At 40.4% G+C, this 27,421-nt stretch overlaps 1 protein-coding gene and 1 long non-coding RNA gene across 2 annotated transcripts in view; one reads left to right on the top strand and one right to left on the bottom strand.

Moving 5' to 3' along the window:
- Ext1 (exostosin glycosyltransferase 1) overlaps positions 1–27,421 on the bottom strand; it is a 263,866-nt gene that overhangs the window by 21,781 nt on the left and 214,664 nt on the right. Inside the window, exons 2-4 of the mRNA XM_005316213.3 lie at positions 12,571–12,664; positions 10,911–11,018; positions 6,733–6,852 (exon numbers count right to left, since the gene is read on the bottom strand). Of these exons, the coding sequence (XP_005316270.1) occupies positions 6,733–6,852; positions 10,911–11,018; positions 12,571–12,664 (322 nt within the window). The remainder of the gene's footprint in view (positions 1–6,732; positions 6,853–10,910; positions 11,019–12,570; positions 12,665–27,421) is intronic.
- On the top strand, positions 8,139–13,092 carry LOC144365429 (uncharacterized). Its single transcript, XR_013423838.1, has 4 exons — positions 8,139–8,538; positions 10,700–10,784; positions 12,246–12,385; positions 12,496–13,092. It is a non-coding gene; the product is annotated as an uncharacterized LOC144365429 (long non-coding RNA).

Genomic DNA, 27,421 nt, shown 5'->3' with positions numbered 1-27,421 from the left:
AGTTGCTGTGTGCGCGGGGGACCGGGCTAGCTCGCAATAAACACCTCTTTGCTGCTTACATGGATCTTGGTCTCTGGTGGTCTTCTGGGGGTCCCGAATTCGAGTATAACAGTACGCGTGCATGTGAGCATGTGCATGTGAGAGTGTGTGCTTAGCATGTATGAGGCTCTGAGTTCATACCCCAGCACCAAAATAAATAAATAAATAAACAAACATAAAAATAGGATAAAACCTTAATGTAAATGTTAAGGAGAGATTGAAGGTCCATATCACCATTTTCTAGATCTCTAATTAATACAATGTGATTTTAGGTATAAATAATTTGAAATGGAGTTTTATTATTTGCTAAATCATTTACACCCTTGTCTCATCCCACATGGTGACTCAACAAGTAATAAAGTGGGCTACATTAATCTTTGAAAATCTTGTCATATTTATTTTCCTAATGAGAGAGATGGAAGAAAGCAGGGAGGAAATTTAAAGGAGTGCGCATATCTTGGTCCAGTGATATCTGAACTTTATCTTTCACTCAGATCAAAATTGCTAATTTCATATGGCTGGGCAGAGATTTCTGACTTGGTGCAGATTCTAGGAACATAGCTAAAATATGGATTTTATTCACGATGGTACAAGAACGATGGGTTATAATGCTGTTGCCTCCCCATTAACTGTGAGAAAACTGTCATGGATATGAAGGGGTTTCACATGGTTAGCAATTTCACTTTGTACCTTCATTATTTATACCTTCCAAATCTAAACTCATTATCTAATTTATTTTTCTTTATGTATTTTTTTCATCTATATCCTGTTTTCTGTTGTTGTTTTTCCAAATTTATGTGCCTTTCAGTATATAGTATAGTCTGGATATCAAGACACAGAATGAATTGTTAACAGACAGCATTGAAAATCCAACCAACACACAAAGGACATGAAACTCAGAGATGTCAGAGGTGCACCTTCCCTCCAGGTCTCTGAGTGGTACGCTTTTCATTGTTATTATCTCTTTGGTTCGGTATCACAATATTTTTATCTTTTCAACTTCTAGGATATGATAATCAGTTAAGGTACTCTTTTGAAATACTAATAAGCATTTTATATTCTCTTCAAATGGTTCCAGACAAGAAAATACCAGAACAGGTATGAGAGCAATAGCAAATGTTGAATTTAACCTTGGCCAAGCAATTTGCCGCCTTATATCTCACTTTCCTCATTTGTAATAAAATAATAAAGCATCACATTAATTGTAACAATCTCTTAGGATTTAAGAATAGCTGCTTAAGTGTTTATACTTAAGACTTGAAAAATCCTTGTCCCTGTGTTCATTTTCTATGTATATTTTTTTCTTATTTGTGCACAGCTGTAAAAGATATTATCTATATGGATATTTTCCATGGTATTTTCATGGTTTAGTTATTCTAAATGATCATAAATAGGGCAATTTTTCCATGTAAAGCAATGAACATATTTATGCATGCATTTTTTTTCCAGATTAAGGATCAATTCTTTAGGACTTGGGTAAAGAATATGAATGTTATCGAGGCCATTCACATGTATTGCCAAGCATCTTTCTAAAAGGTTTATATCAACTTGATTTGGCAGAAGTTTGAAAGAGTAGGGACCTCATTTTATCAAATAGAAAGATCATTTTTCCTCTTCTAATACCCAGTTCTCCCTATCACTACACTGGACAGCTCCCAGAATTCTTTCATCGAACCTAGTGCTTATGCTTTATTGTTGTAAGAGACTTCACATTTGGATACTTCTTTGGCTGTAAAGAAAATCAATACTCACACACACACACACAAATACACACACATAATACAATAATATTTTGTTATGGTCCAAAATGGCACCCTCAATAAAGATAATATTTCTTTTTTAATATTGGAATAATTAATAATTATAATTTGGAATAAAGATGATATGTCTTACAAATTTAAATGAAAGAATGACAGGCTCCTTATTTTTTCTTTTTTTATGTGCCATCTTAACTTTTCAAAATAATGGGCAATCGGTTATAGGTTATAGTCATCCTATGTGGTCCTGATTTGAGCTTTTGACCAAAGCAATGTTGCCCAATACACAATTCCACCATATACCACCTTGCTGAAATAACAAGATCAATAATACTATAGTTTGAATATTCACAGTCTGATAACTGAAGAGGAAAATGGGAAAAACTTCACAAATCTCCCACAAACAGTGCTTTCCTAGTTACCATTAGCTGTTTCCATATATCATTATAATCTCATACTCTTTTCTTTTGCTCATCTTGATTCTGACTCAGCATATGGTTGAATCCTGAGTGCCAGGTAACTGTGCAATGCTCTGACAACAATGGAGTCCATGAAGGAATACTGTCCTGGTAGTAATTTACCATTGGCCCTAACATTACTTTTCAATGTACACAATATATACCTGCTCTAAAAAGCTTAGCACTGATTAAATAGCCCCTTAATTCCAAGAAACAGGACAAGGAAATTTCACTCAGACTGGAAAAACCATCAGAATTCCACTATGACAGTGTGCTTCACAAGTGAAATGTTCTAGTGCCTTGACCCGGGTTTTGGAAAGAAGGATGCGGAATCCTGTCTTCAGTTGTGTCTGGGAGCATCACATGAAATTCTAGAGCTCATAGTCTCCAAAGACCCAGTAATTCCATTTCCATGGTCTGGAATAATAGTAAAGAAGAAGGACTAAGAGTTCAAGTCTGAACATAATATCTTGAGCAAAGAATCCTCAGGTCTCTGCTGCCTAAAGGTAACTTTGATTATTCTCATACCTGAGGAGCTCTAGCGCTGATCAATTGACTTTTATCATACAAAGTGGGCATTTTTTACATACAATACTTAAATTATTCTTAACACATTAGCTTTGTTTATTTGTGTGTGCAGATGGCATTTTCTGCCACTTTCTCTGCTTTTCTGTTTATGCTGATTTTGGGGGGGTAATTAAAGTAATGAATTAAGATGGGAAAAGTGAATGGTTTCCCTACATAATTTGGTAGAGAGGTCAAATTATTACAACCCAATTTTGGATTGATATAAAGAGATTTGACAGCCACTATAAATCTGAATGAAGTATGTGATTTTTAGTGTTTTAAAAAATAACTGTGTTGATAAAGAACTACACAGCTTAAATTCAAAGGAAGTAGGCCTTTCAGAGATGAAAATGGCTGAACTTTACATTGAATTCAGATGAATATAACACAAACAACTATTAGTTTAGGATAACGGAGCACTAACATCAGAGACAAGGAAACAGATCCATGCAAGACCAAACTCTGAAGAAAGAAAACAAATGAGCCACTATCTTTCAAATGGCAACTTAGCAAAGTGTGCCTGTGTGTGCTTAAGTTACAACCTTTAAGGCTGATCAGAATATAGCAAGACAGGGTCTCTCCCAGGAAGCCTGTGAGGGTTTAGACTGAAACAATTTTTTTGAAGAGTAATTTGGCAAAATAAATTGAGCCTTCAAAATGCCTAGACGCTTTGGCCCAGTAATCTTACATTAGGGACTCCATCCTAAAGAAATAGGCAGAGATGTAGTTTAAAACACATGCAGAAAGTCACTGCTTGGATAAAGACTGTTACCTATGAAAAAAATAAATAATTCGAAACATCAATAGTAATTAATAGCAGACTGGTTAAGTAAATAGGTTTACCCTCCGGTGGCATGGTAGGGTAAAAAAAAAATTAAAACATATGATCCGGGCATATTAGAGATAGACACAAAAGGTCAGAATCAAAAGGCCAGAAACACACCCAAAGATGCATAAAAATGATGTGTGAAAATACTAAGAAGAGCTTAAGAAATATGTTGGGAAAACTAGACAAAAATTTATTAATTCAAAGAAAAGAAAAAGATTAGATTTTCTAACACAGATTGTACATAAAAGCAATCTGGATTAGATAGTTAAAATTCGTCATGAATGTATTAGAAAAATTTATTTGTGTGTCTGTGTGTGCATACCTACTAAATAAAAGCTGGCATTGTGCCACATACCTGTAATACTAATACTTGCGAGGCTGTGGCAAGAAGATCAAGAATTTGAGACCCAAATGAGATTCCATCTCTAAATAAATATTTACATAACTACACACAAGAGAAATAAAATTTTGAGTCAAAATATCTTTTCTAAAAAGTAGCAAGTGGAGAAGTGCAGATGAAAATATTGCCTAATCCTAAGGAAAGGATTGAAAAGCATGTCATAAACTGGGGGAAACATGTATAACAGAAGAAACAAAGGGTTATTTAATATTAATAAGCTCTTAAAAATTAAGGGCTGGAGATGTAGCTCTGTGGTAGAGGGGTTGCCTGCAGGGTTACCTGGGGAGGGAAGTTTCTAGCAAAAATTAATAAGAAAAATGGAATAATAATATCATGGCGATTTTTTCTTGTCTTTGTATTTACTAGCATCCCCAGAAATAGAAATTAAGAAAATGATTTATTATTTTAAAAGCTATAATGTCCACTATGAGTGAGAAGGGGTAAAAAACAAAATAGTCAAAATAAGTCCTCTTATATAAGCCAGAGGGAGTTTAAATGAGTTAAGTTTCTGCTGCAGGAAAACTGACAAGTCACATTAGAAATCTTAACACCTAGCATATTGTCTGAACCAGGATATAGAATTAAAGGGATTTTTCAGAAGGACAGAATCTTGACTTTGTGCAACCATTTAGCTTTCAAGCTATTGTTTTGATGATGGGTATGATGATGAAAAACCAGAGACAATTATAATGTATCCAAATTGGTAATTAATTTTTAAAATTAAGAAATATCAGGCCAGGTGCTGTGGTGCATGCCTATAATCTCAGCAACTGGGGACACTGTGGTAGCAGGATCACAGACTTAAGACCAGCCTGGATAACTTAGTAAGACCCCATTCCAAAGGAAGAAAAAGAAAATATAAAAAGGGCTGAGGATGTACCTCAGTGGAAGGGTGTCCCTGAGTTCAACCCTAAGTACCACCCTGCTCCCTGCAAATGTATGAAGTGATATTAAAAATAAAATATTAGATAGTCATTATGATAATTTTGAAAAATAATCAAATAGTTGAAAATCTAATGACATGAGAAAATATTAATGATATGTCATTATGCAGAAAAAACAGGTTATAATCCAAGTATAAACAGACACTGTTTTAAATTAAAAAAAATCAAAACAAACTGAAATTTGTGTATAAAAACACTAATGTACATGTGTTCATGGGACTCTATGGTATGCTGACAGTGGTTTTATATGCTTTTTTTTTTTTTAAGGCTGCAAGGATTTTCTATTGCTTTCTAAAATAAACACATACTTTTTTTGATAAAAGCACTATCCACTCCAAAAAGAAAAGGAAGAAAAGTAATACTCATCTTTGTTAAAGAAGGGCCTAGGCAGGATCTTGGGTAGACAAAAGGATTGAAGAAAAAAGTAGACTGTTTGTTAAATATTCAAATCTGCTGCTATGAACACAAATGAAAATCCATTTTAACTGAGGAGGTACTTGTGGAGTCATAAGAAAAGTTTGCTTGCAATAAGGAAGCACCTGGCAGTCACCATGTCCCTGCTGCCTTCCTGGGGATGGGGGCGGGTCCTGCACAACCCTTTTCACCTACTTCCAGCATGAAAACAATGTACGCCATGCAGGAGAGGACACTGGGCAGCTTGTCTCAGGGTGGCAGCAGGAGCTGCAGTAACGCTGGGGTCAGACAAACCTCCAGTGCACCATGACCAGCACTGACTATAGTACACACTAGGGTAAGTAAAGTGACATGTGGACCAAACAGAGTGATTTAGTTTCCTTGGTATAACTCAGACTTCTCGGTGTATGCTCCAAACTACATTAGATTCTAGAGTAAAAATAAAAAAGACAGTATTTCCAAAGAAAATATTCCTAAAGCATGGTGATAAATGTCCCCAAGTCCTTCTGTGAACACCTCAGAGTCACCTCCAGGAGGCAACTCCCCAGGGGATCTCCACCCCCACTCCTGCAAGCCTGTAACTCATGAGCGTGCAGTTTCCTAAATCTTTTCTTAGCTCTTTGCGTGGCTCAGGTGTAGCCTCAGGCCACTGCTCTCTGCTATACTTCCAAAGCTTTTTATCATTGGCATGCTTCCCGTTCCTTTTCCCCTCCTGCCTTAAAAAATAAAAAGCAATGTGAAGATGGGCATCCGTCTACCTAAAAGATTTTTGGCTTTCATAAAGTTTAACACTTTCTGCACCCGATGGGTGTAATCCTAATTTTCCTCTTAATATAACCTTGCAATAGAGGTGCTGGTTGATTAGCTTACATATGTCTTGAGAATTAGTTTTGCTGTCCCCCAAAGCTATCAGAGACTCTGGTGCCCAGTAAACCATTCATATTTTTAGAGTTATAGAGGACTTCCCTTTACTTAGTCTCAATCTTTTTTTTCTAAATGGCTCCAGAAATAGGTCTTCAAAGGATGCCATTGAGTGTGAATGACAGGAAAATAGTCATTACCCACATATCCCTGAAATGATGTAAGGCAGAGTTAATCTCAGAGTCAAGGAGCATAATTTCTCCCCCTGTTGCTTTTGCTCTTGGTGTATGTCAGGAACCAGGGTGCTTGCTGAGCAAGGAAAGCAGTCAAAGAAGGGTCACTGACATATCCAAGTACAGACAATTTGGTTTTGCCCCTTTGACCAACCACACACCACCAATAGCAAACTATAAGTGAATAAAGAATTATTATTCGAGATCAGGAGCCAAGCGGTCTCACTTACCTCTAGTGTAGTTAATACAATCTTCTCAACTGAAGAAAAATAAGCCTCCCACAAGAATTGTGTCTGCTGTCTAAGTGCTAGGATTTTATCCTGATGAATAGACCTGATTGTAGAAGGAATCTGTAACATAAGGTGAACACATAGTAATTATAATCGTAAAACAAAGAGATGCATTTGATCAAAACAACCCAACTGGGTTACATCTTAATTGTTTCCAGCATTCAGCTTTTAACACATAGGTCTAGTAAAATCAGCAACCCTTGAGTAGAAATGTGCCTAAGAGACAACAGATATAAACAGCACTTCAGGGAATCAGCCTCAAAGGCTTTTAATATGTGGAAGTTAGTTTGATTTTAAGATTCAGGAGCTCTCATCCATTGCTTAGGATGTTCCTATAGTCACCATTGCTATTTCTTCCTCTTGGAGTCTCAGAAATCCTTGACCTGAACATAGGCCACCAAATTGTACAGAAGAGAAGCCAAAGGCCTTGGGGAAAGTCTCCCAAGCACTAGCAAGACTTGTCACCCGTAAATATCTACAAAAGGACTTTTTAGAGAATGTTTCTGAGTCTCCCCATCCAACATGAAATTAGGTTAGTCCCTTCTAAGTGCCCAGCCTTGCTCCCTCCCTCTTGATCCTTTGCAGTCTCTGGATCTGTCTGGCTCTAGCCCACACCCCAATATGACTGGAGCTCTCAAACACCATATGCATTTAGTCATACACTACTCTCTGCCAAGCCGCACAAACCTGAAGAAAGGTCTCATGTCCTGTTCATATTGCTGCACACATCTTAAGGTCACGAGAGTAGCTTTTATGTAGTAATTACTTAAGACAAAAGAGGTGAACTGAGCACCACTACCTAAAGTCTCTACAGGAATATCACTGTTTTCAATAGCAATATTGCTTAGTGGTGAAGCACAGGGGCATAGGAGTCAAACAGACCAAGGAGAATTCTTGACTCTATCATTTACTAGCTGTGTTTCCTTGGACAAGTTAAGTGATCTCCATTTCCTCATTTATAAAATAGGGTGAACTAACATCATAAAGTTGAAATCAAGACTATGTGAGTACCTACTTAGCAAAGTGCCTAAAACATGGGAAGTTTAATCCATGTGGCTTATTGCTACTATTATCATCAGGGCAATGCTATTCTAAGCGGGACCATTGATTCTGCTTAAAGTTAGCCAAATGCTTAGTATCTGTATGTGAACCTGCTTGGGTCTAGACATGTAGAATGTATTTCCTGTGTTTCTGGCAAGTTTTCTGGGCTTACTTCCTATTTTCACCTACAGTTCAAGGTCTATTGCATTTATGGACTCTATATTCTTAGGGGAGATTCCTTGTGATTAGCAACTGCCCTTTTGTGCTCACCTCTTTCTGCATGCTTGCCTCTCTAATGCATGACTAATCAGACAGACATGGGAGCCTGGACTGAGAAGGAATGCTCTGTTAGCCGCATTAATAGGAAAGTTACCCATGACATTGACTAAGCGTATAACTGAGTTCCCATTAGAAGAGAAGAAAATGGTAGCACACTGTTTGAGTCAAGATTCTCCTTAAGAGAAGCGATGAAACTGCTTTGCAGTAAGAACAGAAGGAAAAGCTCACTTGTTTTGGCAATGCTCAAAACTAGACACTAAATCTGTGCCCTAAATGGTATATCTGGATTTACAACACTGAAAAAAACATGGGGCAGCAGGTAAAGAAGCAGCACTGGCAGGTAAACAGCCTACAAAGTTCAAGGTCAAGTGGAAATAAAATATCCTTGGAGGAGGTAAAGAGCATCATGCATATCATGAATCCTTGGTAAGTCAAAGAAAATTTATTTTTATTTATTCACTGAAAATTGCCTAGCTCGCCAAAGGAAAATTAGAAAGATAATTATCATATTCAATTTTCATAATCATGCCCTCTTCTAAATGTCAATGGCATTTTCTGAGTCATGTAGGTTAGCATCGTGGCAAGGAACCAATCCACTGGAAAGATGCCTAAAGCTATCATTGCCAGGTGGTCTCCAGAAATTGAGTCTGCTGTGGTCCTGAAGCAAGAGGAGTAGCACTGATCACCCCACAAGAGGGTCCCCTCTCTGACATAGCCACCGTTTCCTCTTCCCGCTCTGGTGCATGTGTCTTATCAGCTTGTGCATGTGATACTCGTGTTATGACAGAGCTCCGAAAAGGGCTCTGGAAGACAATTCCAATTGACTGAAAGGACAGAGTTCCAAGTTTTAATGGCATTTGGCTATTGGTTATTAATCTGCTTGTCCTAAGAGACAGGTATGGGAAAGTGATAAATTAATTCCAATTTGGCTGGATTGTTTTGGAACTTGAAGAACTCAATGAAGTCTTAATAAAAGGTCAGGTACGGTAACAAAACTAATAGAATCTACCAAGATAGATATAGGAAAGCCACCGTAAGCTCTCTCGATGACAGGATGACAAGAATATATGCAAATAAAAACATCCGAGCTGTTCTAAAACAGGAAATGAAAAATTGTAACATAACAAAAACATTTCCCAGAGCGCACATTTGGGCTCAGGGCCAACTCTTTAAAACCATTGTTAATGACAGTACAGTCGCTGTTCAATATGGAGGCAGCTGTGCAAAGACAGTGTGCAGATGAGATGGAAGAATATCATCAAGCCGGGTGAGCGAGGGGGATGGAAGACACAGTCTTCAGAGTCAAGCCAAAAAAGTTACTTCAGAAGGTGAAACACCCATGAACTTGGGTGAAATGGTAGAAACTAGACATCTACAACTGGGTGCTAGAATGCTCCCCATCCCCACCTGTTCACAGAGAATCCGTGGGAGCCTTGGTGTATAAATGGATAAATTATGGCTAGAATATTTCCTTTACTTCCCAAATTTTCTCTAATAAGCATGTATTTTGAAAAACATAAAAGAAAAAAAAAGGAAACATGGAAAAGGAACAGATCTATCACTTTTGTTTGGTCTTTACAAGTAGATGATTTGGCATCTACCTGTGCTCTGTGTATGTGGGAGAGTTACGGGGGGATCCCTTCTTCAGGATGTAAGCAAGGATTCCTTATGGAATCATAAAGGAGAATCATTGCTACAAAAGCAGCCCTTTCACAAAATCTCCAGACCCTTTCTCAGTGAACACCTAAGAAACAAAGTTTGAGCTCTCCCTAATACACAGGTTCTGCCATTTCCAGGCCACATTGGTTTGGAAATTCCTTGGTTTTGTTTCTGAAGTCCCAGAGGCCCATAAGACACAGACAGACCTGAGGACCAGACAAAAGGACTGTTTCTGGAGCTATAGTGGGCTGCGCTTGTTGAACCCAGGGCCCTGGGTTACAGACAGTTCACCTCCTCCTTTAGTGAGAGGACTGCTAGACTTTACCCACCCCCTGGCCAACTGGCCAGCATCACTAGAATTAGAATCAATAACAGAGTTAGAAACCCAATTTTATGGGTATCAAACACTTTTTTAAAAGCAAGGATATTATAGATAATCTTCCTACATATAATGCAGTAGTTCAAAGATGAAGTATACAATGCAATGAAAGAAAAGCATCAAAATATACTGTAATTTTCAGAGGAGAGAGTATGGCAACCATAGTGAACCTCAAATAATACTGCACAAGGGGCTTTAGGAATTCTGGATGGACATTCTTGCCCTTGGATTTCTCTATGAACATTGTATCCACCCCCCTTAAGCAGTTTAAATTTTCATTAGGGGCTGCTCTTTAAATGAACATTTAAAAGAGAACATTCAGGCAGGCCCACAAACTGGATCATCTGAGTAATGATAACATTAAGTGTAAGAACCCATCCACAGAGTTCTGTTCTGAAAATTAATCTGAAGCTGAATGCAGAAGGAGAGGAGAGGAATCTGAAGGAGCAGAGGAGTATTGTTTCCAAAAACTCTGGTTGCTGAAGCGGGTGGAGCTCCACTTCTTACCATTGAAACTCATGTTTTTTACCTACAATTTCTGCTTTTCAGAATACATTCTGTGGGCCTGGACAGATTTTTGTGTTGGAAAGTGAACAATACCATATTGAATGACTTCATGTGCACCGCGACACAGGTAATTTTCTGCTGATAAAATTTCTTTTATAGAGCTGACCTTTTGGATTCATCTTCTTTGAAAGTTTGGTTGGGGGCTGCAAGAATCTGCTGATCTATTGAAGGCTACACACAGCCCCTTCCTTACCTGTAATAACAATCTTTCATCGCCTATGACGGCAGCTTGGTTCCAATTAATCACTTCAGAGAATGGCAACTCCCATCCATTGCTGAGCATCACAGGGACACAGGCAGCCTGGGTAAAGAAGGGACTTCATGAGCGTGAGGTTAGCAAAAGCAGGATCATCCCAGCCACAAGTGAAATCAGTTCAAATCCAATCAATGCCCTTTCTTATGTTGCATGGTCCTGGGCTGCTTAGGCTGGGGAGAAAATGAGCTGTCAGAACTGTCAAGTCACATGAAGGTTGTATGTATCCAGACTTATTTTAGTATTTGCAAGTCTTGCCCTAGAATGCCAAAACGCCATTTCTGTTCTATCCCATGGCTTGGCTGACCTTACTTCCATGGAGACGACAGGCCTTGCTGCATAGGTTTTATTGATGAAACAAAAGCTTTCACTAACAAAGTTTGAGCACAACACCAACCTTGAATATAAACAGTTTTGTCAATGGAATTGCAAAGTGGTTTACCTCCATGTCATGAGCAACAAAGAGCAAAATGGGACCTGACCTTCCAATGTAGCATTTTGTAAACTTCATTATCACAGGGTGTCCACCTTTCCTTTGCTCTGCAAACACCTAACCCAGAACCTTGCTCCCTTCAGTGTGGAGTGATCGAAGGCACAGTCACACCAATTACCATCTGTACTGGAATCTAACAGCCGATACATATAAATAAGCTAATGATGAAATACTGGTTCTAGATAACTCATAATCCAAACCAGGGAAAATTCATTCTGTGCAACATCTCAGAAAGCTAGAACATTAGTGATGCATGCCTCACAGAACACACAGAGCACACTGGGAAAGACTTTCAGGAGAAGGAGGCTCTTCTGTTGGAGGACACAACAGAATGATCTGCAGTTAGGATGACAGGGCCAGAAAGTCATGAAGCACTGCAGCAAGGCACAGATTCAGACAGGGCACATAGCACAGTGGGCAAAGGACACAGTAGCAAGAGGACAGGAAAGGTCGAGAGGTTGAGAGCATGCTTTCTCTCTGTAGTCAAAGAAGGCTGGTTGCTACTGCCAGGTAGGAAATGCGGGCTACTCTCTGTGCAGAAGAAGGGTTTTCTGCAGAATGTGACTGATGAGAAGAGAAACCTCCACACAGGCTATAAAGTGGAGCAGAATCTCTGAATTGCAGAGCGTGGGAACAGTGGGGTCAAATAAGTAGCATCATCCTGTGGAACATCACTTTAAATTTAGAGAGACCCAGCCACAGAACCCATGATGAGGATAAAACTCATATTTTGTTTTGGGGGAGTACCAACAATATACCATTTTCATTGCTTTTGAGATTAGCTTCCAGAGAAAGGGCAAGGTTCCTTCCAGGAGCCCAGCAGGCCAGACTGGCAAGCAGATCTGCCTTCTGTTCACAATCATGTCCCTGAGGAACCCACTTTCCCTGGTGGCAAAGCCATTTCAACTTCTGTCTACAGGAAGTGAGTATTCCTTCCGACTGTGCCCGCTTTTCAGTAATGTTTCAGATTTTCTTGGGAAAAAAATTCACACTTTCAAGGAAAGTGTTTAACTTTCTGTTTAACTATCCCAGGAGTTGTTAAGGTCAAATCCACCAAGTGTGACTTCATCTTCAGCCCTACTCTGGGGAAGTTTCAAGGTCTCTTACCTGCAAAGCCTCCAGGAATCTGAAGGATCCAAGCCTGCGACCACGAGGAACCAGACAGAAAGTGGCATTGTGCAGCATTTCCCGATAATCATACCTAGAAAGAAAGGGGGCATCATCAGCACACGAAGATCCATCAGGGAAGCAGGGATGGCTAAGCATTGGTGGGTGTTCACATGCATGAGTTTACCCAGAACACTGAGGAGAGCCCCTGAGGTGGTTGGTAGGGAGCAGCTCATGCTTTTCCATTTGCGGGGAGAGGCAATGTGGTACAGAGGAGAACAAATGTGAACAGTCACATTGGACATGGCAATTGTGTTCTCTTTTGCAAACAGTACACAAAAAGACAAGTCTGAAGGTCCTAGTAACAATTTGCCTTGTCCAATCTTTTCTTCCAAAATGATGGAATACATTGCTCCCATAGGCTTAAAAAAAAAAAAAAAAGTCACTGCTGTCTTCTCCTTTACCATGCAGCACAACTAAAACAGTTCTTGTTCCTTATCCTCCAAACCATGCTATTAAAAACTACCCGGGCCACTTGATCACAAGCACGACACAACACTTACTTTCTCCCCCAAGCTGGGTTTCCACATTTAACCAAGAACATTCAGCTAGAGACAATCACTGCTGTACAAGACACGACTTACAGGAGAAAGAAGAGATGAGACAGAAGGAAGCTAGCCCAAGAAATGAGACAGAATGATGCCAAGGGGGTGGGGTAGATGTGGGCATGGCAAACAGGATACAGAAGAAATCATGACTTTTTTCACTGACATACCATTTAGTGGTATTATACTGTTATTGCATTTTGGAAAAAAAATGCAAACTATGAGTATCACCTGTCTCTTATAATAGTGAAGTTTAGGAAAGATTAAATATAATACTTTGTGTAAGACTGTCACTTGAAAAGTGATGACCACAAACACATTTTCCCACACACATTCAGTTTCAAGTTCATTATGAGTTTGAGAAAACTTGGGCAGCTAGAGATGGCGCACGTCCTGTGAAAGCACTGGTTCCTACAGCCAGGAGGAAATCACTCTCATTTTTCAAGAGCTTCCAATGCTGAGCAGACAGGTGTGATTTTGACAGTAGCATATGTCACCAGCATTTTCTAACTCTAATAGTCTAATTTAATCATAGCCTGAAGGCATTGGATTCTTCCTCCTCTTTTTGGGATATTGATATATACATTTATATTTTTAAAGTCCACATCTATTTTTATATTCTCATACAAACTAGGCATATGGGAGTAAGCCAATTTTCAATTATAAACCCGTCATTAAGAAGAGACATCATGCAAAGGACCATTTGCTTAAACAAGCGTGTACAACTAATTTGCACAAGAAAAGGTCACTGTGAATAGATTAAGATTATCTCCATTGAGAATAAAATAAAAAACCCTTGCTGCATTAATTAAACTGCAAAATAGACTTCAAAGTAGAAAAGATTTTTAAGAAGCCTCAAATTTAGCTAAATAAAAAAATATTAAATTATGATGGTAATGACTTCTCTTTCCTCACCAAGCAGAGAAAAATAATTGAAAAGTTTCTTCAAGTTCAAATGTTGATAATAACTGAATCCGTCTTACAGGGGGAAATGTGTATACAAACAAACAAACACACACACACACACACATACACACACACACTTATATGTAAAGTTTAATCAGATTTTATTATAGAAAGGTCGAATATACTGTAGATTACAGCAAGGTTTAATGGATGCCCAGAATAGAAACCCCTGAGGGACTGGCAGAGAAGGTCCTACATCCTCATCATTAGGCTGCTAAAAATGTAAAACCCTATTAGTGTTCTGGGTTGTAACAAGTTTCAAAGTTGCCAGTTGCAGAATTTACTTTAGGGAATGGGTGGAGGAAGAGGAAGGGCAGAAAACGTATAGGAAAAATTGAAATGAGAGCTAAACTACAGTGTTGACTTAAATGGTTGCACAGAAGGACTAGTTGCTGATGTAGCAAATGAAGTGACATGACTGAAGCTTGTAGTCATTCTCATAATGAGATGTGGGAGAACATTCTGGAAGGAATTAGGAACCTGCAAGGTAGCTATGAGACCAAGAGCAAAACATGGGTGCTTTCTGGGTCCCAGTTTCCTCATCTGTTAAAAAAAAAAAAAGCCAGTAGGACTAGATGAATAAAGATCCAACTACAAAACTCCGTTAATATTTCATGTTAGCATTTTTTTTTTTTTTTTGGTAAGAGAAAGGAATGTCCTTTGAGAATATTCCATGTCTTGGAAGGTTTCCAAGTTTGTATGTCACATAGATATCACTTATACATATATAAGGCATGTTTACTATGTGTGTGTTCACCTGGACACATGAAGACATTCAGAACATACATGCATAATGTAAGAGTAATTCAGATTTCCAAGCATGCTCAGCCATGAACTCACCTCTCTTTTGGGCTTTATGGACAGTGAGGCTAGGCATTCTTGGTGTGCTCTAGCTAAAAGGTAGTGACACCCTCTCAGTGGGGACAATGGTGGTTTCAGTTGGGCCAATGGTAGTTCCGCTTAGCCTTGTGCTTGTTACCCTCCCATTTAGTCCACGGGATGCTCTAATTTCTAGATACCTAAACCCATTCATTTATTTAGTCATTCTTTTGGGAAACACGATGTTTCACACATGGTATCATTCCTACAGATGTTGTCCAGAGGTCTTCCCTAGTGGCTAGATCTACCAAAGAACAAACTGACCAGCAATTAAATGAGAACTTCAAGTTTTGTAAAACCTCCTGGGAGTGTTTGTGTCACAAGAGGAGATTATAGTCACCTTCCAGAATGTCACTTAGAGAACTCTCCTCAGCAAAACAATTTAATGGGCAAAAAACTATAAAAACATTTTATTTAAAGTCTCTAAAAACTTTTCTAGGGGGATAATGACAAATAGAGAAATGTTCATCTGAGAAAATCCATCCACTCTTGGCAAGAATCATCTGTGCCATCGGATCCAGGACCTGCCCCTTACACCTGCTACCCGCTCCGCCTACAGGAGCTCTACCCTGGGCAGCACCCTGTCTTCCATCAGGAAAGTGAAAAAGACAACTCACAGAAGGAGAGAAAAAATATTTGCAAATCGTGTATCTTCTAAGGGACTTTTAGCTAGAATACATAAAGAACTCTTCTGGCTCAGCAATAAAAAGATAAATCAATTTTAAAATATGGCAAGAATTTGAATGGATGTTTTCCCATATATATGTGTATATATATATATATATACACACACACACACAAATATATAAATATATATTTATAATATATAATACTACATATATAAAATAATAATATATAATATTTATATAACATATAAAAATATATATAAACATAAATACACACACACAAAATGCAGTAAGCACATGAAAAGATACTCAGCATCGTTAGTCACTGGGGAAATGCAAATCAAAGCCAACATGAGATATCACTTTTCATGCACCAGGATGGTTAAGATATTAGAAAGGACAGATGAGAACAAGTGCTGATGAGGATGGGGAGAGATCAGAACTCTTCATACACTGCTGGTAGGAAAGAGAAATGGTGTAGCCACTTTGGAAAACAGCCCGATGGTTCCTTTTCAAATTAAAAAAGGATTTACCAGATGACCCAGCAATTATACTCTCGGGGACATTTATTCCAGAGAAATGAAAACCTATTTTCATGTGGAAACTTGTCCACAAATGTGCACAGCAGTTTTATCTGCAATAACCCCAAAGTGGAAACTACCCAAATGTCCTTCAATGTATGAATGACATAAGAAATTGCAGTATATCCATAGATAGAATACTTCTCAGCAATAAAGCAGAACCGACTCTTGATGTACACAACAACCTTAAAGAAATCATGCTAAGTCAAAAAGCGAATCTCAAAGAGGTACACACTGCATTATTCCACTTACATGACATTCATGAAATAACATAATTACAGGGCTAGCAAACAGATTAGTGGTTACCATTGGTTAGGGGTGGGGGAGAAAGACAGGCAGACTTGACAGGTCAAACGAGGGAACAATCTTTTCAAACTGGCTCTTCTTCCCCTTACTTAAGTTTAGAAAAGTAAATCATATTCTAATCTTATATTACTTAGAAGTAAAAGATAAACATATACTATCCCAGACAAGAAGGTAAGTAGATGAGAATCTTATAGAATGTTTGGCTTCAATTAATAAATGGTTTTGTTAACCTTTTCACGTGGTCATTGTTCCTACTCTGTAGGTAATAACACAGAAGGTAGAGGGTTTTCATAAATGACTACAAAGAAAAGTGCAATAAAAATGACATGACCCTGAATTTAACCCAGAAACCAATACCACTCAATAGCCATAGTAATTTTCTCCTTAAAGTTGCATTTAACAATATATGGGATACAACCCATTTAAAATGGGCTATGTATTAATGCATAATGAAGTATTTATTTCCCCTCCATATGAAACACACTTTTGCTGGCAGCAATTCAGTGCAACTGGGGAAAGGAGACCAGAGTGGCACAGTGCCACAAAGTGTTCTCTCAGGCACTAGCATGCTCTGCATCACCTGGGAACTTGGTAGCATAGCAAATTCTCAGCTTCATGCAGACCTGCTGAGTCAGAAACTCCAGGGAAAGGGCCCAGGATTCTGTTTTAGCAAGCCCACCAGGTAATTATGATGCACCCTAAATTGAGAGAACCACTGGCATGGTAGTTAACAGCTTAGTAATTAAGAGCTTAGTGGTTAAGCAGCTTTAGACTCAACCAAACCCGGGTTCAAATTCCAGTTTTGCTATTTACAAGCTCAGTGATCTTGGGAAAGTTATTTAATTTGTTTAATCTTAGTTTCCTAGTTGGTCAAAGAAGGATAATACTTCCATTGTGGGGATTAAATGATACATTTTAACTAAAGCACAGGCACATTATAAGCAACCCATAAAGGGCAGCTCTAGTCATTACAGCTGAAAAGAGGCAACAGAACATAATGGAAAACACAGCCAATTAAAGTTAGAAAATCTGGGTTGAGGAATTGGGTTTTGAATTTACCACTTCCTGTCTGACCCCACACAAATCATTTAACTTTGCTGCATCTCAAAGTTGTGAAGAGCAAATGAAATTATGTACCTGCAGTATAATCAGTAAAGCACTATGCAATTGCAAGTTATTATAGTAAATTATATCAGAAGGGGGGAATGAAAAAGAAAAAAAACTAAAAACAATTAAAAAAAAAAAAGAAAAATCAGATTCCCAAAGATAGAGCCAAGAGACAAATGTGGAACAGACCCTTTAAAATAAAATGAAAACAGAAGCTGTGAATCACAACAGAACAGCAGCTTCTAATTGAAAGGATTTTGCCTTATTATCAAAAGCTACACAGACAAGGATGTCGCTGGTGGATGGAGCAGGTCCTCCTGTGGCTACCACACAGTCCCTCTGTAGCATGCACATTTGCCAAATGAGCTTGCTTTTTGCTGACTAAAGAGGGCAGGAAAGAAACAAGAGACCTAGTCTCTCATCTCTGTATTCACACAATTCTAGTCTCCCCAGGATGTTACAGTTTGTCTCAAGTATTTATTTATAAAGTAACTTAACATCTATAGCTGATCTGCTCCCTCCGGCCCCCATTCTCATAAGTAATTAAACTTCTCGGCTTACACTCAGGTTTAAATCATATTGCTTAAGGAAAGAAAGAAGGAAGGAAGGAAAGAAAGAAAACATAAAGGGCTTATGACAGTTGGAATTTCATAATTCCATAAAGCACTGGGATGAGGAAAATAAAATTAACATCCTTGGAGCAACATCTCTGTGCTTTTATCATGCATCCAGAAAACAGCAGGTGGATGATGCTTACAGTGTATCAGGCACTATTCAAGGAGCTGTGGCCCAGGAAAAGACAGACATGTTATCAAATGATTAGAACTCAGAGATGGGAGTACTAGGTAGGAGGCCTGGGGTGGGAGTGATATGGGGTAGAGAAGGAGGGCCACAGTTGGCACAGGTGGGGACAGGGGCAGGCAGGGATGCCCCTGGAGGAAAGGGCACTCCCATTAATTAGTAAAGATGCAGGAAAAGTCAGCCTGCTTGAGAGGTATGAGGAGGCCCTGGGCATTTCTGGAGATAGAGATAGTACAACAGGGACAAAGGCACTAAGGTAGGCACAGTGGGGGTGACGAGTACAATGACCTTGTGCAGGTGATTCTGAATCACTAAAGGAAGGGCTTAAGCTGAAGAATATGAAATGATATCAAAGGTATCTTCAGGACTCAATGTAATCCAGCTCCATAGGGAAGAAATGGTTCAGAAAGCTCAAAACCCTGTCAACATTGGTCATAGCTGGGACTAGTAGCATCCCCATTTAAATCTAGGCTTCTTGAGTCTAAGGCCACTTTCTTTCCATGACACCAGGCTGCCTCTGGTCAGCCACACAACCTGCTCTGCCTGAAAACCAACTTCCTACGAGGCCACACCCTCAGCAGCTCACCTGATTTCAAACATTGACAACAAAAGCCACCGTAAAAAAAGGACCCTTTCTTTTCTACTCAAAACCCTGTTCCAAGTCACCATGAGCAGGTCAGTTCAAGGTGGCCCTCTGTTATTTACTAAGCATGTTGCCTCAGACCCTCCTTAGCGGTCCCATATTTAACACTACAATTTCAATTATTTTTTGAGAAAATCTTAAAGTTTATAGCATGTAATATGAAACTGGCCCATGGCATAGATTCGAATTGAGAAATGCATGAGTTGGAGCCAATCATTTGGCTGGAAAACAGACCCAGCTGGCCACTGTTCTTCCTTTGAGTTGTCTTGAAAACACACAGAGCGGAATGGCACAGGCTCCTGTGGTCTTTGAGAATTCCCTGGGCTTGAGTCTCAGTTTCTTCATGACGCCTGCTCACCCAGTCTGTACACACGAGTGAGCTGCTCCATGTACTGGGGTCAGGTAGCTGCAAAGGAGCTACTCAAATGTATGGGGATGGGCCCTTGGCAGGGCTGATACATTTGGCCACAGCTTCAGGGACATTGGAGGCCAAGGGAGTTGCGGAGGCTTGTTCCTTGGAGGTGGTGCAGTTCCTCACACAGGCAATATGCTGCCTGGAGCGCTGCCTGCTGGTAGGACTGCCAGGGCACCCGGTCATGCCAAGGAGTAGCAATTTCTTTTTTATGATGCTCCTCAGCATGAGACAGCCAGTCCCAAGCTGTCCACCACAGAGAGCAATGTTCAGTGAAAATCAGGGAGGGGCAGGTATTTGTTATACTTCTTGGCTTCCCATGGAAGACAGTCTCCTCTCTATGTCCACTTATAATCCACGTCAGTATGGGCAAGGGAGGGAGATAACACTCCGGGCACTGTGGCTGGGGTGTGAGGGTCTGGAGAGGCACTCAGGTTCCCATACGTCGACTCCTAGAAGCCACATATGTTGTGCATAGAGTCACATCCACCTTTCACAGAAGAAGAGAGTTGGGAGGATCCTTGGAATCAAACATCCCCTCTGAACACACTGAATCAAATTCTCATGTCATTTCTAAAGTCCCCCACCACTGCCCTGTCTTAAATATCTATTGACAGTGCAGAACGATAAGTTAGACTAGGTGGTGATAGTGCAGGTGCCAGGTCAGCTTATACTTCCAAAGTGGGGGAAGACCATGTTGATTCCTGATCATTAAATAGCAGCTTAATGGTTAACGGATAAGGGTATGTGAAGAAATATGACTGCCATTAATGATAATAATTGTATTATTATCATAATATGTATAATGTATCATAATGTATAATTGTATAAATGATAATAATAAGAACTCCAATGATCAAATGTTTCCTGGGCAGGGGAGGGGGACACTGTGTTGTTCCATCTGTACTATTTATCTTGACAGCTACCATGTGAAACAGGGGCTGTCTGCCCCATTTCACAGATGACAATACGGTAGAGTGTAGAAGGTCTTGCGGGGTTTGTACCAGGAGGGCAGCAGGGTCTACAGTGTATTATGTTGCCTCAGAACCTTTCCTAGGAGGGAAGAGTAACAGGGAGCCAGCAAAGGTGAAAATAAGAGATTCTGAATACATTGTGTCCCATGACATTCATCTCAGGAAGCTTTTGAGAGGAGGCGAGGTTTAGCAGCACCAGCTTTTATACTTGGTAATGCCAAATTTCAAAACTATTTGGAGATAAATGCAATTCCAAGACACGTGGGTCTAAATTCTCTGGTTAGAAATAAAGCATTTCTGACAACGCTAAATAAAGAGCTACCTGGGTACAGAGAGCAAGGGAAGGCATTAACTATAAAACAGCCAACAGCAACAATGGCCTGGGATGGATAAATGGCCCAGAAGGGGCTTGTGCAGGCTGCATCCTGCACAACAGGGAAGACTGAGGTCATTATCTTACCATTAACCTTTCACCAAGCACTGCCCCATAGTGGGAGGCCAGGTTGCTTGGACCCAAGAAGCATGGCCTGAAGCCCAAGAAGAACAGCACAGGGAAGGCAGGCAGGGTGGAATGTGTATCCTCGGATGCAGCTCCTCCCCCAGGACAGGTCAAATCCCAGGAGGCTAGCTGTGGAAGGGCACTTCATGCCCCTGTTTCCTTCATCTCCTTAACTTCCACTCCTGCTGCCTGGAAGAAGCCTCTCTTGATCCTGGAGTCTTGGCCTCTATGTTGACTCTGAAGCTCACTCTATTAAGTCACCCCTTTTCTTAACTTCCTTCCCCTCCTCCAGGAAGGAAGGGCTTTGGTCCTACTTTCTGTCAACTCCACGCCTACTCACTCTAGCACTGGCCTAAGGTAGTCACTAAGAAGAGACATTAAGTGGTTGAAAGTGATTAGTGTGCACCAATACACCTTTTGCTGTATAAAGGGCCATTGAAGCAAGAAGGAGGAAAAGATTCAAGCCCCTGATCACAACAATCTCAACCCCAGCTAGTAATCTATGCCAGGCCTGCCTAGATTTTCACTTTCATATTTAGGTGGAAATCAACTTACTTACGGGCTTTATTTCTAAAGGCCTAGCAACTTGGTAAAATATTTCATCTTCTCTCTGTACAATGACAAGGGTGGAAAATTTGTGTTTCATCAGGTCTGGTAAATAGCTTTATTTGTGAATTGAGCTGAATGCATGCAGAGCTGTGTTCACACCTTCCATGACCAGGCTGAAAAAAAAAATATGTATGGAACGTCCTCCATGGCTTATCCAATGACAAACACTTCTTGGTCCAGAAGCAATGACTTTCAATCCACAGAAAACCCTGAGCACAACCCAATGTTCCAACCACTTCCCTTCTTGATCCAAGACACATTTTCCTCAGAGGTCAACCTTAATCAGTCCCCAGATTAGGAGGATGCTTGGAATTCCTGCTGAGCTGTTTCTCGTAACCAGGGAAGGCCCTGTGCAGACAGAGGCTGTCTGGTGCCCTGAATTCTTTGTCAGTGCTTAAGCCTTTTGTCTGGTCCCCGAACTTAAGTGATTATGAAAATACCTTGAGAATCCAATGACTGTTCATGAAATGGTGCTGGTTCTGCTAACCCCACCTTCCCTTCTCCTCTCCCACAATTCCCATCACGGGGTTCCACTCTGTGGCTTTTGATGATCAGGGCCAGCTCCTTCCTGGGCCTTTTGCACCGAACATACTGTATCCTCAAGAAATTCTAGACTAGCAAGATGACATGAAATTTTCATGAAGCAAGTTTTCAATGGAAAGTTTGTCTTATCTGGGTATGTGAATGTAGAAACATAGATGCAAGGGGGTGTGGGTGACCCTAGGACATAAAAACTTGTGTTATGGCGAAAGGTCTGATGGCACATATTGATTGGCCAGATCAACCTTGCACAAGAATTGAATTCTTAGGGTCTGGGGAGGTCCAGAAGTCTTGATCCTGTCCTATCCTTTGGCAGAAGCTCAACAGCTCCCTGGGGAAGACAGTCTATGAAGTGAGTCCCCCCTCCCTCCTCTCCCAGCTGGCCGTACCTCCCACAGTCCCCTTGAGAAGCAGTGAAGGAGCTAGCCATTTCCTAGGTGGCCTCCTTCTGGAAAGAGGTTGTGGGACAGAGAGAAAATTAAAGCATCTGAAATGGGGAGCAGAAGACCAGAGGCCCTGACCTGAGGAGATGGCTCTCTCTCTTTCTCTCATACACACACACACACACACACACACACACACACACACACACACACGTGTATATATATTATGGGCCTTGATATTTGCTCACTGACTGACCCTTGGAAAAATATTCACACCCCTCACCTTGGCTGAAGGGGCCCATGAAAACTGCCCCACCTGCCCACAGCTGTTGGCCCCTGTCCTCGATTGCCACCTGCGGCTCTCAATTTCTCAACATAGCACACTCTCTTCCACCTCCTGCACTTGCTGTGCCCTCTGCCTAGAACATGCTTCTCCCGGACCCAGATGTCCCTGGGTGTTCAACAGCCTCTCTCAGAGAGGCTCACAGAGTGGTCTGGGTGCTGGGCACTCCCTCCCCACTGTTCTGTCTCATCTCTGGCCTGACATCTAATGCTGTCTGAAGTCATGCACGAGAGTGTTTTGCTGGCTTCCTGTTTTTCTCCCCAACACACCTGGCTCTTCTTCATTGCTCTGGCCCTAGACCCCAGGACTGTGCCTGGCCTAGAGTGATCTTTGAAGAAATCTTTGTTGATGGATGTCAGATCATTCTACCCTCAGCCTGTTCCTCGGGGGTTGATAAGGCCTATGAGGTCATGAAGTGTCCAGACTGCTGCAATATTCACAAGGAAAATTCACATGACAAGTTTCTAAGGATGTGGAGAAGTTTCCTTCATCTTTGTTGCATGCAATGCTAGCCTTATTTCTCTAATTAATGTTAAGATTCATCAACTTCTCTAAAAGCCATATGCTATAGAAGCAAGAGCCCATGAAAAATGTCTTCAGAAAAAAAAGAAATTAAAAACAAAAGAATGTCTTTATAAGTGTTTATGTAGAGTGATACAATGAAACCTGACCAAATTCATATTCAGAATACAGAGTTCCTGATCTTGATTTTGTCATTAACAGATTTAAAACAAGCAACTTAGGTTACGAGTCCACGCTTATTCTATTTACAAAACGAGATATCATTCTAGTCTTGCCTACCTAAGGATCCATCCAGGGAGGCAGTGTACATTGAAAGTACATGCAAACTCAGAGGACTTAATGGATATTAGGAGGGATGAAGTTAAACTTTTCTTGGAATGGTTTTTGTACATATGAGGCATCATGTAGAAGATGTCAAAGGCCTGGCATTGTTTATTTATTTATTTTTCATCTTCTATGAATCCCAAATTGCTATGGCATATACCCCAAAATCCACTTCAGCTTCAGAAGTACAGATCATTTTCCAAAAGAAGCATCTGGAACAGCTAATTTGTTACCAAAGCTGATGATGAAACACACCATGCCGTGAGTATGGCCAGCCATGATTCTCAGTTTTCCCTTGTATTAGGTTTCAGCTGTTAACCAATCAGTCTGTTTTCAGGGTATGAATTTGTAATGAAGATGGCTCTGAACTCTTGGCTAGGGGGCCCCTCAAAGAGAAAGCAAACCTGTCACATGGACCATCTTGTTGCCTGGTTTCCCTTCAGGTATCTTGGCTTTTAAATAACTGTCAAGTAAAACTTGGCATCAAAACACAAAGTGAGGAACTTGCTTTGTAGAGGAGCTGACAGCTCCGCTGTGTGTCAGATAGATAGCTGCCGAGAGTCCGCTCCAAAGGAGACTGTGTCCCCTTTATTAGGCTGTTGCTACCACAAACCACCTTTCTTGGGATTAAGTCTAAACAAAATTCAGGAATGATCTTTATGGAAAGTTAACCCAGCAACGGCTGATCAACCATATCCCTCTCCACAAGTGTTGGTTTTGGAATTAGAAAAGTTTTGGAGGTGCGAAAACATAATTGGAAAACTTTTTTTCCCCTGCTTAAAGGGCTAATTGATTTCACAGGTGTTTAATTATCATTTGCTGTGAGATAATACCTTGTAGTGCCATAAAAAATGGATTTAATTTTCGAGTGCTTGCAAAACCATTGCCAAAGCCAAGTTAGAGCTAAAGCTAGATAATTATTCTATAAATCAAACACACTGCCTCCTTTCTTTGAAATTTTTAATACTTGGGGATAATGATATCTGACAACCTTGAAACCGACATGAAAAGGATTTGCCCACCAAGTGCCAAAAGGCAACCATTGGAACATTTCAGGCAGTTTGGTCATTAATGGGAACTCAGGCAGCCTTGGGACCCTGCCTGCATGCTTCCAAAATAGGCCAACAGTCAGACCACTGGTGTGTATCCAGGCACAGTATTCTCTGAGGTCAAATGGCCACACATCTAGTAAGGTCTATGGTAAAGCAGACATGAAGCCCAAATGCCCTTAAGAAGAAAAGAAAGAAAAAGAATGGCAGCGGTGACGGACAGACAACTATAAACTCTAAGCGTCCCAGAACATGGAAAGTACAGTTTTTGCAACTTGATCCATGAATACTTTTTTATCTTATGCTTAAGGCACAACACTTGTGATTTCAGTAATAACAAGGGAGGGAAATCATGAAATCAAAAAAAAATGTTAACAGCTGGAAAGCACCACAAAGAGCATCCTGTCCAGACATCTCAGATGATCAGCAAAGTCAGAAACCTGCCCAAGAGACCACCAGGGACCTGACAAGATAAAAAGGGTAGTTCTGAGGGAGCAGAGAAAGGAAGAGATAGCTTGAAAATGCATTTGGAGTTCCATCTTGCCCAAGATCTAAAATAAAAGAGGGAAGTGTTTAAAAGAGACAGGAGAAAAAAAGTTAAGCTCATTCCATTAGAGTGCCTAATCTTCACCAGAGCCTAGTTTCCACAGAAGTGCTTGAGCAGCCTTAAATAACTGCACGGGCAGTTTAGTTGGTGCCACATATGGGATTTTTTTTTTCCCTTCAAAATTTTCTTCAGAAGCTGCTGAAGTCATAACAAGTTGCATTAGAATAAGTGTGCTTAAATGATTTACGAAGACAGGACAATCTGGCTGGGTGCGCACACACACTGTCGGCATTATTTATTTCATGCCTGTGTACACAGCAGGCACGTGCTCAAACCACTGTATGATGTGTATTTTCAGATGGATCAAATTGGCCTTTACACTTCTGGCTCAAATCTCATAAGGCAAGATGCAATACAATCAGTGCCATTCCTAGACAATGTATTTGGGCATGCTATTAAGAGCTTCGTCCAAAGGCATGTGGGCTGATAGGGCAGGGGAAACCCCAGCTTTACTATAGACTGAAAGACTACAATGGAAAACCATTCATAGAGATTGGATCAGGGTTGCAGTAGAAACTCCCATAATGACTGGGAACAGTGGGGAAAATTAAAGCTAAAATATATTGAGAACTTACTGCATTCCCAACCCTCTGCAGGGCACTTTATGTCCACTTGCCTGTTTTATCTTTCAGAATCCTAAAATGCAGGTTGTGATATGCCTCCCCTATTTTATGGAAGAGGAAATTAGGGATCAGTCTAATTTGTCTAAATTCACTTACAAAGCAGGCAGGTGATCTTTGAACTGAGGCTTTTGGAAGACAGAGCTCAAGTTATTATATACAATGCACAGAGTTTCCCTTGCTTAATGCTTTTGGAAATGTGCCATGAACTAGCCAAACGACCTCTATCTTGAAGGACACCATGAGGATCATTATGGAATCTACTGGATTAATTTACGGTCTTCTAACCATAGATGTATGTGGCATTGGGACGAGGCTCCTATGCAGTCCCAGTCAGATAGGGTTTCCTATCTATCACATCACTCTCAGGTGAATAGATAGTGAATAGATAGTGAAGATATGAAACAAATGTCCATTCTTCTGCTATACTTCATTCTAGCCAGGCCCACTTTTAGAAGATGAAAATCTCAAGACCTCTTTCTAAGACTTCATGTTATTTTTATTCTCCCAACTTGTCATGAGGCTTTGGTGTGAGGATCTACAAGCTGCCTTTTAATTCACCTATAAGCTTGTGTGGAGTCCCTGCTGTGTGTGCAAGTACTTGAGGCCACGCAGGCAGACTAGAGGACAGACATCAAGCCTGTAGAAGACGATGCTGTTTCATTCATCTATCCATTCCTCCATCTGCCAACGGTACTTACACTGGAACCCTATGTATTACCAGGAGCAGATAATACAGTGGTGAACAAACAAACAAACAAACAATAAAATCATGTTCATTTACCCTACACAATCCTCTACCTTGTTTGGGGAAACTGAGAGGAAATAACTAAGCACATAATAAAATCAACAGCTTAGAGTGAATGGATCAAGGAGAGAGAGGACATGGGAAAGAAGTCTGACCCAGTCAGGAGATGGGGATTAAACAGAGACCTAAAGGAGAAGTGTCAAACAGGACTGGGGTTGGGGATGCAGGGGTGACAGTAGTTGCAAAGGCCATTTACGACATTTAAAATACATCCTGGAAAGCAGAACATACCTGCCACAGCCAGTTATCTTGACAAGTCAAAAAAAAAATCTTGCTGTGACATAAACTAAATCCACAGGATGTTATACAAAACAAAGGCTGGGACTTCTTACTGCCTGGAAAAATGAGTGCTCCTAGGCTGGGAGTCTGGAGAGTCGAGAACTTTCCATTGACAAATTGATGGTAATCCAGCATTCCAGATTCTACAGCCCCCTGAGCAACAGCTGAGGGGCTAGAATTAACCCATGTTACAGACAGGAAAGCTATGGCAGAATGGGCCTTAGCAACTTGGCTAAGGACATTAATGAAACACACTTAGGACTGGGGCAGTCCATTTTACTTGCTCTGTCCCCTAGGACCTACCAACTCACCTATGGACCACTTATTTATGAACCCCTTTTCCTGTTTCCTCAGAATCCTACAGATTC

Source organism: Ictidomys tridecemlineatus, chromosome 7 (genome assembly GCF_052094955.1).
Source record: "Ictidomys tridecemlineatus isolate mIctTri1 chromosome 7, mIctTri1.hap1, whole genome shotgun sequence".
Classification (NCBI taxonomy): Eukaryota; Metazoa; Chordata; class Mammalia; order Rodentia; family Sciuridae; genus Ictidomys; species Ictidomys tridecemlineatus.
Note: the sequence above shows the minus strand (reverse complement) of the source record. Positions and strands in the feature narration are given on the sequence as shown.